The sequence below is a fragment of the Protobothrops mucrosquamatus genome, unplaced genomic scaffold (genome assembly GCF_001527695.2).
Source record: "Protobothrops mucrosquamatus isolate PMUCROS unplaced genomic scaffold, P.Mucros_1.0 scaffold5597, whole genome shotgun sequence".
Classification (NCBI taxonomy): domain Eukaryota; kingdom Metazoa; phylum Chordata; class Lepidosauria; order Squamata; family Viperidae; genus Protobothrops; species Protobothrops mucrosquamatus.
The window spans coordinates 33,117-45,575 of record NW_015391452.1 but is presented as its reverse complement, the minus strand read 5'-3'; the positions used below and the strand labels follow the sequence as shown (position 1 = coordinate 45,575).

The 12,459-nt window shown below is 44.0% G+C and overlaps 1 protein-coding gene across 1 annotated transcript in view; it reads left to right on the top strand.

The window, feature by feature from the left end:
* The window catches only part of LOC107299851 (exocyst complex component 4-like), a gene marked incomplete at both ends in the record, with an annotated part of 48,306 nt that overhangs the window by 3,872 nt on the left and 31,975 nt on the right, over nucleotides 1-12,459 (top strand). Inside the window, one exon of the mRNA XM_015829193.1 lies at nucleotides 4,296-4,473. Within this exon, the coding sequence (XP_015684679.1) occupies nucleotides 4,296-4,473 (178 nt within the window). The remainder of the gene's footprint in view (nucleotides 1-4,295; nucleotides 4,474-12,459) is intronic.

The following is a 12,459-nucleotide window of genomic DNA, read 5'->3' as shown; positions in this document are numbered from 1 at the left end:
CCTTCCTTCCTTCCTTCCTTCCTTCCTTCCTTCCTTCCTTCCTTCCTTCCTTCCTTCCTTCCTTCCTTCCTTCCTTCCTTCCTTCCTTCCTTCCTTCCTTCCTTCCTTCCTTCCTTCCTTCCAAACAAGCAAGGCCCCGTCCATGGGATGCAGGCAGCACACAAACCCACACATTCTCCAGTCTGCGGGAAAATGTTTTTCCATGGAACCGGTCCCTGGTACCCAAAAGGTTGGGAACCTCTGCTCTAAGACAGAGGTCCCCAACCTATGGGCCGCGGCCCACTGCCAGGCCGTGGCCTCTTGGCTATTGGGTCATGTGAGTGGCTGGCCAGAAGCTCAAACCCCCCCCCCCCCCGTTTCGCCAGCGCTAGCCAAGCCATGAGATGAGAGCCGGCACTAGCCAAGACGTGAGCTGTGAGCCTCTCACCGGCGCAAGCAGCCCCATTTGCGGAGCGTGCATGCTCGCTGCCCTGTTTGCGCGCATGTGCGCACAGCCACATTAGTGTGTGTGCACATGCACGCATAAAGGCACCTGTGTCTCCTTTTCCCACCAGGCCGCCAACACAGAAAGGTTGGGGACCCCTGGTCTAATACCGTCGCCTGGTGATTGGCCCAAAGTCACCCAGCTGGCTTTTCTGCCTAAGGAGGAACTAGAACTCACCATCTCCTGGTGATTGGCCCAAAGTCACCTAGCCGGTGTTCATGCCTAAGGCAGGACAGGGTTTTCACAGCGCCTAGAATGAAGAAGACCCTTCCAGTACAGATAGTCTTCGACTTATTTGTTTGTCAGAAGGTCATGAAACCCTGGGACCTTGCGACCGTCATAAATACGAACCGGTTGCCAAGCGTCTGAATTTTGATCACGTGACCACGGGGAACGCTGCAACGGTCACAGGTGTGAAAAACGGTCATAAATGACTTTTTTTTCAGTGCCTCTGTAACCTTGAACGGTCACTAAACGAGAGGTTGTAAGCGGAGGACTCCCTGTACGGAAGGAACATTTTGCTTCACGTTCCGTTCACTTGCCGCATCCTTCGGAGAAGAGTAAACAGCGAGAGGTTTTTTTTCCAAATGGTTCTCTTCTCTGAGTAATTTCCTGTGACAAGTCCCTGCCAGACCCTAAAATATTTACGGGTTTGGCTACGGCACATTAATTACAATAATTGGGTTCCTAAAAAGGCATAGGGAGAGGTAATTGAGGCAGGGGCTTTGATAAGGATGGAGAAGGAAGTACCTTGTCATAAAAACATGATAATTGCTCAGCTGATAACGTACCCCGAGGCTTCAGGTGTCCCTTTCATTCGTAGATCCGACGGCCCCTTCCCGTTGTAATGTGGTGGACACCAAGGTACTTAACAACTTCCAGAGCATATTATCTTACTAAAATCTGTACTTTCGTTAGGTTTTATTAACTTCGCTTAGGACAGGACCAGATTTAAAGGCCTGAGAAAAACTGGAAAAAAATTTTAATGGGTGTGAGCAGAGGTACTTCCGAAGCCCTTTTCAGAACATTTGGAAAGAATTGTAAAATTTTGTGTAAGCTGCAAAATACTATAACAACAACAACAACAACAACAATGTTGGAAGGGACCTGGGAGGTCATCTAGTCCAACCCCCTGCTCAGGCAGGAAACCCTGTACCATTTCAGACAAATGGTTGTCCGGTCTCTTCTTAAAAACTTCCAGTGTTGGAGCATTCACCGCTTCTGGAGGCAGGTAGTTCCACTGGTTATTTGTTCTCATTGTCAGGAAATTTCTCCTTAGTTCCGGGTTGCTTCTCTCCTTGGTTATAATAATAATAATAATAATAATAATAATAATAATAATAATAATAATAATAATAATAATAATAATAAAGTTGGAAGGGACCTTGGAGGTCATCTAGTCCAAACCCCTGCTCAGGCAGGAAACCCTGTACCATTTCAGACAAATGGCTGTCCGGTCTCTTCTTAAAAACTTTCAGTGTTGGAGCATTCACCGCTTCTGGAGGCAGGTAGTTCCACTGGTTAATTGTTCTAACTGTCAGGAAGTTTCTCCTTAGTTCCAAGTTGCTTCTCTCTTTGGTTAGTTTCCACCCGTTGCTTCTTGTCCTGCCTTCAGGTGCTTTGGAGAATAGCTTGACTGCCTCTTCTTTATGGCAACCCCTGAGATACTGGAAGACTGCTATCAGTTCCCCCCTCGTCCTTCTCTTCATTAAACTAGACATACCCAATTCTAGCAACGTTCCTTATATGTTTTAGCCTCCAGTCCCCTAATCATCTTTGTTGCTCTTCTCTGTACTCTTTCCAGAGTCTCAACATCTCAACATTTTCTACATCGTGGTGACCAAAACTGGATGCAGTGTTCCAAGTGTGGCCTTAACCAAGGCATTGTAAAGTGGTATTAGTGATCCTGATTCTATCCCTCTGTGAATACAGCCTAGCACTGTGTTGGCTTTTTTGGCAGCTGCAGCACACAGCTGGCTCGTCCTGTGGTCATGTGACCACGTTTTGCCCCCCCCTCCCCAAAATAAAATTAAAATGGATTTGCACTTGGGACCATCACATTTGCTGAACTACCTCTGCAAAAGAGAAAAGTCATAAAATCAGGTTGGTCATTGACCGCCCCCATTTGCAGCTGTAATGGTCATAACTTCAAAAACTGCCCACATCTCTATTACAGTCGCAACTCAAGGACTACCTCACAGTCATAACTCGAGACTCCCCATCGCATAAAACGGCGTCCTACTCATACATTTAAAACACAACACGATGAAAGGAAACCTTCCTGTCTATAAGTCCTCTAAGTAAGAAATATCTATTTTATTTGTTTAGAATAATGAGCAGAAGGCCTTTGAAAGGCAGATGGGAAGACCCGTGTAAAGTTACCCTTTATATCCTACAAGACATTGGTAATTATTATGTGTAACAATGCATAATAATCTCCAGTAATGTTGTATTATGTATAATTTAACCTATTGTGCGTGGAGGACATGATGGATGTTAGAAATTAATATGCGACTGCAAACGAATGAATCTTAACGCCAGCAACAGAGCCCTTTGGTTCTCTAAAATCCATAAGGATAAAAAAGAAAAAGAAATGAATAGAGTTTTCAGAAGCCATGGCCAAAAAAAGGAGCTTGAATTAGTAAGGTTTTCTGAGGTATGTAATTTATTACACATGTGGCATAATGTGGAATTTATAGGTCTAACTTTGTTCGCTGATACTCTACTTGTTTCAGTGATAAATACTGATACATAACAACATTAATTAATTTACTGGTTGCTTTTAACACTGAGTTAGATTTATTGCTCTTGAAATACAGGGCATTGCCCTCGGTAGCACACAGAATACCTATTATTAACTGCCCAGAGTTGTTGGGAGTGGGGAGCATATAGATTTAATACTGCTAAATATCACACTATCCTACTTTTGATTTCAAGGTAAAGCGGCACAGGAGATAATGTCATATGGTTCACAAATATTAATCTCTGAGGGAAAAGATTAATCTCTGAGGGAAAAGATTAATCTCTCAGAGAGCCAGTTTGGTCTAGAAGCCAGGAGACGGTGAGTTCTAGTCCCGCCTTAGGCATGAAAACTGGCTGGTTGGGTCAATCGCCCAGGAGATGGTGAGTTCTAGTCCTGCCTTAAGCATGAGAGCCAGCTGGATGGATCAATTGCCCAGGTGAAGGTGAGTTCTAGTTCCGCTTTAGGCATGAAAACTGGCTAGGTGGGTCAATCGCCCAGGAGACGATGAGTTCTAGTTCTGGCTTGAGGCATGAAAACTGGCTGGGTGGGTCAATCGTCCAGAAGACGGTGAGTTCTAGTCCCGCTTTAGGCATGAAAACTGGCTAGGTGGATCAATCGCCCAGGCGACGGTGAGTTCTAGTCCCGCCTTAGGCATGAAAACTGGCTGGATGGGTCAATTGCCCAGGGGATTGTGAGTTCTAGTCCCGACTTAGGTATGAAAACTGGCTGGATGAGTCAATTGCCCAGGCGACGGTGAATTCTAGTCCCGCCTTAGGTATGAAAACTGGCTGGATGGGTCAGTTGCCCAGGTGATGGTGAATTCTAGTCCTGCCTTAGGCATGAAAACTGGCTGGCTGGGTCAGTCGCCTAGGAGACGGTGAGTTCTAGTCCCGACTTAGGCATGAAAACTGGCTAGGTGGGCCAATCGCCCAGGAGACGGTGAGTTCTAGCCCTGCCTTAAGCATGAAAGCCAGCTGGATTGGTCAGTTGCTCAGGTGATAGAGCGATTTGAAAAACTCAGCGAGTGAAGTAATCAAAAAGCTTCTCCCATGTCAACTTTACTTCTAGGTTACTTTTGGAGCTGCTGGAACTTCTCTTTGACAAATTCAACGCCGTGGCCGCTGCTCACGCCATCGTCCTGGGACATCTCCAGCAGACCGTGACGCCTCCTGTCAGCCAGTATGATGGCGACATTAAGTTGTACGACATGGCGGACGTATGGGTGAAGATCCAAGACGTCTTGCAGGTAAGATATATATAGGTCTTTAGTTATTCGGGTTTTCTCCCGCGTAGAATTAGAAGTGTCTTGGCGACGTTTCAACGAAGTCACATTTGTCATCTTCAGGCTGGTGTCTTCAGCTTCGTGCTTCTGGGAGTATATATGACGAGAGATAAAAAGCGTGAACACCAGGAAAGGTTTAAAAAACTATAAAAGTTTTAATAAGTTAAAATCCTAGCTTTCGCTGGCCACTGCCAGCATCATCAGGGATCAATCCAGGTCAATGGGAGTGCTTATTTATACAAGACCAAATTATTTTCGCACCCGACCCATGAACACCGTCACGGGACTCCGTCGGCCAATCGATGTTCCGGTCGCAGTTTCCGTATCATTAGCCAGTTTATCCTCGCTACTCCTATCCTCATACGCCTTGTTGCTCACTTTCCTCCCCTCCCCCCTTTTTGTGTGCGTCCCTACGTTAGCTTCATGTCCTACCTTGCTAAGAACGAGTCTACGTTCTATGTCTCCAGAGCGTTCGACCCCTTTTTTTCTTTTTCCCCACACCGGGGTATCCCATAGATACCTGGCTGAGGAATTCTGGGAGTTGAAGCCCACAAGTCATCAAAGGGCCAAGTTTGAAGACCCCTGATAACGGATATGGCACAACAACAAGAAGAAGAATCCATTGCTTCTGAGGGAGAGGGGCAGTTCGAAAATGTGAATAATAAATAAAACAAATAGCCCGGCTGTAATTTACGAAGGGGACTGAAATGGGTCCCGATTTCTCGATTTTTAGCCTTAGTCAGTGTGGTTTAGGTCTTTAGTCCGACACCTTGTCTTCGTAGGAGCGGTGGTTAGCTGTGTCCCAAACATTTTGATTAAGCTGGTGTTTAGGTACAATATTTCAGACAGAAAGAGGGATGCGGCATCAAAAGCAGAACAAGGTCTACAGCTCGGGCAATTTTGTGCATAGCACACAACGGCGAGAACGTGAGAGGCGTTCTGGGCAACTCAATAAATAGTTGTTCGCTTCTCAGGATGGCTGATTATAGGTGGGGTTCAAATCAGAAGCAAAAAGATAACACTAAAATAAACCCGGATAGGGACTTTGTCCTAGCATCGTTGCAATTTAAATCACAGTTCGGGATGGCAGAGAAAAGAGAGAGGCGTCGAAAACTGCAAATGTTAACGCGCCAGTGGCGACAAACCAACTAATATTAGATACTGAAGCGTTGGTTTCCGTCCGAGATGAGGTTTGAGGCTTGCAGGAAATCAATTCTTAATAAGATAGCAGATTGATAATTGCTTAATTAGATGGCCCAATTCACGTGGGAAGGTTGAGAAATAAGAATGCTCTTATTTTCACTTAAAATCCATGATTAAATGTATGAGATGCATTTACTTTCCGAGTGCACAGAGGGGTCCTGGAGGGCCTTCCTAAGTTTGTACTCCGAACATGAAGTCTTTTGCACGCAAATATACAAAATCCACAAGTCATAAAAGGGCCAGGTTTGAAGACCCCTGGCTTATATGGTCCATGCTGGCTGAGGAATTCTGGGAGATGAAGCCCACAAGTCACAAAAGGGCCAAGTTGGAAGACCCCTGGCTTATATGGTCCATGCTGGGTGAGGAATTCTGGGAGTTGAAGTCCACAAGTCATCAAAGGGCCAGGTTTGAAGACCCCTGGCTTATATGGTCCATGCTGGCTGAGGAATTCTGGGAGTTGAAATCCACAAGTCATCAAAGGGCCAAGTTTGAAGACCCCTGGCTTATATGGTCCATGCTGGCTGAGGAATTCTGGGAGTTGAAATCCACAAGTCATCAAAGGGCCAAGTTTGAAGACCCCTGGCTTATATGGTCCATGCTGGCTGAGGAATTCTGGGAGTTGAAGTCCACAAGTCATAAAAGGGCCAAGTTTGAAGACCCCTGGCTTAAAAGGGTGTGCTTCTGAGCTGTTCCCTCTTGCTGCAGAGAAGAGAGCACACAATGACGGAAGCCCATTNTAAAGAAGATGGGCTTCACAATATCTTTAAAAGATACGAATGATGAGAGTTCTTCTTCGGAAACGAGCAGGTGGGAGAAAAGTGTAAAGAGGAGAAAGCTGAACTATGGACAGTCAGACTTCATAATTTTCTTTGATTCTCTCTTCTTCTTCTTCTTCTTTAAACAACTTCTTGAGTCATATGAAATTCAAGGGTGAAAAAGTCAGGTTCTACATGTAGGCAAGAAAAACCAAATGCACAGGTATAGTATAGGGGGTACCTTGCTCAATAGTAGTAACTGTGAGAGGGATCTCGGAGTCCTAGTGGACAGTCACTTAAATAGGAGCCAGCCGTGTGCTGCAGCTGCCAAAAAAGCCAACACGGTCCTAGGCTGCATTAACAGAGGGATAGAATCGAGATCATGTGAAGAGTTAATACCACTTTACAAGGCCTTGGTAAGGCCACACTTGGAATCCTGCATCCAGTTTTGGTCACCACCATGTAAAAAAGATGTTGAGACTCTAGAAAGAGTGCAGAGAAGAGCAACAAAGATGATTAGGGGACTGGAGGCTAAAACATATAAGGAACGGCTGCTGGAATTGGGTATGTCTAGTTTAATGAAGAGAAGGATGAGGGGGGACAGGATAGCAGTGTTCCAGTATTTCAGGGGCTGCCCCAAAGAAGAGGGAGTCAAGCTCTTCTCCAAAGCCCCTGAAGGCAGGACAAGAAGCAACGGATGGAAACTAACCAAGGAGAGAAGCAACCTAGAACTAAGGAGAAGCTTCCTGACAGTGAGAACAATTAACCAGTGGAACCACCAGCCTCCAGAAGCGGTGAATGCTCCAACACTGGAAGTTTTTAAGAAGAGACTGGACAGCCACTTGTCTGAAATGGTATAGGGTTTCCTGCCTGAGCAGGGGGTTGGACTAGATGACCTCCAAGGTCCCTTCCAACTTTATGATGATGATGATGTCTATGGAAGTTCTCCATCATCCAGGTCATGGTTGTCCCAAAAGTGCTTTTCCAAAAGGCAGTTGGACTTTCTGATTTTTTTTTTTCCCCTTGAAAACATTTCGGAAGCCGATCGGCACCCAGTGCAACTCCTGCAACAGAGGCGACAACGTGTGCAAACCTAGGCTTGCACAAAAGCTACATTGAACCACTCGAAACTTCCGGATATTTTTTCAAGGGCAGCCCCAACCACACAACGCACACACAAAAGATGACGAGAGCTGTGTAGGACACAAACTAGGACATAAATCCTTATTTTTGAGAGGAATGAATACTTTCCTTCTGCGAAGACCGAGAAGTGCCCAAAAATACTAATTCTGCTACAAAGCAGCATGAAAAAGTTGTCATTATACGGACCGAAATATACTCGGGAAGTGACTCATGCCGTGTTCTTGTGGCATGAGAATTTCTTTCGGGGAAAAAAAGCAATCGTCTTTTTTTGGGGGGGGGGCTTCAAATCTGCCACATTGCTGCCCTTGAAAATGCCAAACGCTGCGCACTCATTAACACGGTTCTTCCATTTAATTGAGAAGGATTGCTAGCCGGGAGAGATTGACAAGTCTTGCGGCTGGAGAAAGCAGGACGAACAAAATAATACTCTGGAGGCTACCGGTCTCTTTAATCTGAGGTTTTTCAAACTTAGGCCTTCTATGTTTGATTTTTTTTTTCTCTCTCCCCGTTTGTCTCTTTCCTCTTTGCTACCGCTTCAACAAGCTAACCTTGGGGAAACTTAACTTTTTGTTTTTTAGATCAAGCAACTTGCAGCCCTTATTGGCAGAAAAGTTAAAACAGGGCAAGTTAGAGAATGACTTTTCACACTGCAGTAACTTTCCTGCCTCTAGAACAGCGCAAACTCCCTTAAAAGTAAGATTTTTTTTAATAATTCCGGTCTACTATATATGCATCCCGAACTATTTTCATCCATTCTGGGAAATAGAGAATAATTCTTAACTTCACTCAGATGCATTCGCAAGTGGTTTATTTTGAGAACAGTCCTGGACTGTATACGCTATTCCTTGAGTGAATATGTAATAATAGTAATAGTAATAGTAATAGTAATAATAATAATAATAATAATAATAATAATAATAATAATAATAATAATAATAATAATAATAATAATAATAATAATAATAATAATAAAGTTGGAAGGGACCTTGGAGGTCATCGAGTCCAACCCCCTGCTCAGGCGGGAAACCCTATACCATTTCAGACAAATGGCTGTCCAGTCTCTTCTTAAAAACCTCCAGTGTTGGAGCATTCACCGCTTCTGGAGGCAGGTTGTTCCACTGGTTAATTGTTCTAACTGTCAGGAAGTTTCTCCTTAGTTCTAGGTTGCTTCTCTCCTTGATTAGTTTCCATCCGTTGCTCCTTGTCCTGCCTTCAGGCGCTTTGGAGAATAGCTTGACTCCCTCTTCTTTGGGGCAACCCCTGAGATATTGGAAGACTGCTATCATGTCCCCCTTCGTCCTTCTTTTCATTAAATTGGACATAGCCAATTCCAGCAACTGTTCTTCGTATGTTTTAGCCTCCAGTCCCCTGATCATCTTTGTTGCTCTTCTCTGTACTCTTTCTAGAGTCTCAACATCTTTTTTACATCGTGGTGACCAAAACTGGATGCAGTATTCCAAGTGTGGCCTTACTAAGGCCTTGTAGAGTGGTATTAATACTTCACGTGATAGCCCGTTCATAATAACGTTTGTGGTCTTTGGCTTGGGAAATAGGCATTTCTCCCCAATCCGTGTCATGTACATGCAGTCCTCGGCTTGCAACCATAATGGAGCCTGGCCATCAAGGTTATAAGTCGTCATGGCCGGAAATTGGGTCACCCACATGACCGACATGATCCTGTGACCTTTCTCATCATCATTATGGTGGTCATAAAGCGGATGCCGTGGTTGTTAAAAAAAAAAGATGTAAATGCTGATTTTCAGCAAAACCACTATAAAACGTGTCCATCAAGATGCTGCAAACAGTCATAAATGGAGGACGGTTGCCAAGCACTCAGTCGTTTGACTACATGGGAAGGGGTGGCGGTGGCTGTCATAACTTCAGAACTGGGTCGTAAGCAGTGACAATTGGGGCCTATTCTATGACAATTAGGAAGACTGTCTTGCAAAAATCTGTGGGGCTGCCTCCAAGAAGAGGGAGTCAAGCTATTCTCCAAAGTGCCTGAAGGCAGGACAAGAAGCAACGGATGGAAACTCATCAAGGAGAGAAGCAACCTAGAACTAAGGAGAAACTTCCCGACAGTGAGAACAATTAACCAGTGGAACAACCTGCCTCCAGAAGCGGTGAATGCTCCAACACTGGAAGTTTTTAAGAAGAGACTGGACAGCCATTTGTCCGAAATGGTATAGGCCAGGGGTAGGCAACCTTGGCCCCTTCATGACTTGTGGACTTCAACTCCCAGAATTCCTCAGCCAGCATGGGGGGACTATGGCCCCTTCATGACTCGTGGACTTCAACTCCCAGAATTCCTGAGCCAGCCGGGCTCAGCTTGGAAACCTCTCCCTTTCCCCTCAGCATGGCTGGCTCAGGAATTCTGGGAGTTGAAGTCCACCAGTCATAAAAGAGCCAAGGTTGCCTACCCCTGGTATAGGGTTTCCCATCTGAGCAGGAGGCTGGACTAGAAGACCTCCAAGGTCCCTTCCAACTCTGTTATTCTTTTCTTTTCTTTTTTTAATAGAGGATGAAAGAAGTCAATATGAAAAAAAAGCTTTTTTTTTGCACATTATGAGTGCCATATGAATGATTGATAAGAATAGCCACCCCTGGTTCCTTCCCATTTGGAAAAAAAAAAAAAAGCACAATGTTAGATACAAAAATGATTTAACTTTTTTTTTTTTTTTGGGTCCATTGGTGGAATCTCTCATCAGAAAGGCATCAGAAAATGCCGTCTACGCCTTGAATGGAGAAATCATATTAATTTTAAGCACCATTAGAGACGCAAGAGGGAAAAAGAAAAACTGTTCATCAAATGGGAAAGGACTAAATTAGTAAAGGATTCCTTTTTTTTTTTTTTTTAATTTCAAGGTTCAGAAGAATACTACAAATAATGGAGTTCTTCCTTTTTGTTTTGTGCAGTGGGGGAAAAAAATAAATAAAAAGCCTCTATGGAAACTTGTTCATGTTTGTCCCCGTAAATTAAAGCCCATTTATATTATTGTCATGCTTGCAATTCTCATGTGAAATCACAGCCGAAGAAACATGTAGCAAGAAGTATTATATTTTTGCCTCCCTGAAAAGTTTACACTGTTGAAAGAAACATGCAGACAGGTTGGGCTTTTCTAAGCCGTCCTGTGATTTTGTGTGTGTGTGTGTGTTGGACTCAGCCAGTGTTACGTGTGAATGCAGTTTTACTGGCTTGTTTAATAAACCAGGATTCATTTTGTAGTTTTGTGCATCGTGTTTGTCCAGTGACTAAGTGGAAGGGAACAGGTCATTGGTCAGATAGAATAGAATAGAATAGAATAGAATAGAATAGAATAGAATAGAATAGAATAACTGAGTTGGAAGGGACCTTGGAGATCATCTAGTCCAACCCCCTGCTCAGGCAGGAAACCCTGTACCATTTCAGACAAATGGCTGTCCAGTCTCTTCTTAGAAACTTCCAGTGTTGGAGTATCCACCGCTTCTGGAGGCAAGTAGTTCCACTAGTTGTTAAGACACTAGGCTAGAAAGCAGGAGACCACAAATTCAAGATCTACCTTAGACATGAAAGCTGGCTGGGTGACTTTGGTCCAATCACCAGGAGACAGTGAGTTCTAGTCCCATTTTAGGCGTGAAAGCCAGCGTGGGTGACTTTGGTCCAATCATCAGGAGACAGTGAGTTCTAGTCCCGCCTTAGGCATGAAAGCCGGCTGGGTGACTTTGGTCCAATCACCAGTAGACGATGAGTTCTAGTCCCGCCTTAGGCATGAAAGCCAGCTGGGTGATCTTGGTCCAGTCACCAGGAGATTATGAGTTCTAGTCCTGCTTTAGGCATGAAAGCCAACTGGGTGACTTTGGGCCAGTCACCAGGAGACAGTGAGTTCTAGTCCCGCCTTAGGCATGAAAACCACCTCACAGGGTTGTTATTGTGGGGCAAAGAGGAAGAGGAAGTTGTGTTGGATATGTTTGCCACCTTGATTTATTTATAAAATAATAGAAGCAGGATACAAATACATACATACATACATACATAGCAAACTGAGACAGGATTGTTGTGATTTGCGAATGAAGCCCTATCTTCAAATCAAACAATGACATTTTGGTCTTTTCCTCATCAAGTCAGAGACTACATTGCTTTCACAAACAAAGGATATTTTACCCATTTGGTGAGTTAAATTAGGACATACAGACCTTTCATTAACATGGGTTCCCTTTGAAATGAGGGCTGGTTCACCCTGTGAATCAGATTTACATCTCAGAATGAAACTTAAGCCAGAAAAGTATCTCTGACTCGTGATTGAATTAAACATTTAAAAAAAAAACGCAGAGTACAGAAAGTAGTACAATATTTGCCTTCAAAATCTCAGTTTTGCTTGGAAGGTAGTAACGCGAGCAGATGAGTGGGCCAAATCAGGGTGACTTTCCTTGTAAATACAGCAACATCGGAAGCCTGTGACTAAAAGGGACACGGAAGGAAGATTTAGCCACGTGAGACAGTAACACAATCAACAGCATGCAATAAGGGTGAATGCATGAGGAAATGACACCAACAATGTGAATCAGGAAATCATTGTAATAAGGGAATAATGACAGAAAATGAAGTTTCTGATTGAAAAATCACAAAATTATGTATTATTGTTATTGTTCCGCTTCCTATCAATACCTCATCTAGTCCATTCAGATAAAAATCTGCCTACATATCATAATTAACAGAATTGGAAGGGACCTTGGAGGTCATCTAGTCCAACCCCCTACTCAGGCAGAAGACCCTATATCATTTTAGACAAATGGCTGTCCAGTCTCTTCTTAAAAACTTCCAGTGTTGGAGCATTCACAACTTCTGGAGGGAAGGAGTTCCACTGGTTAA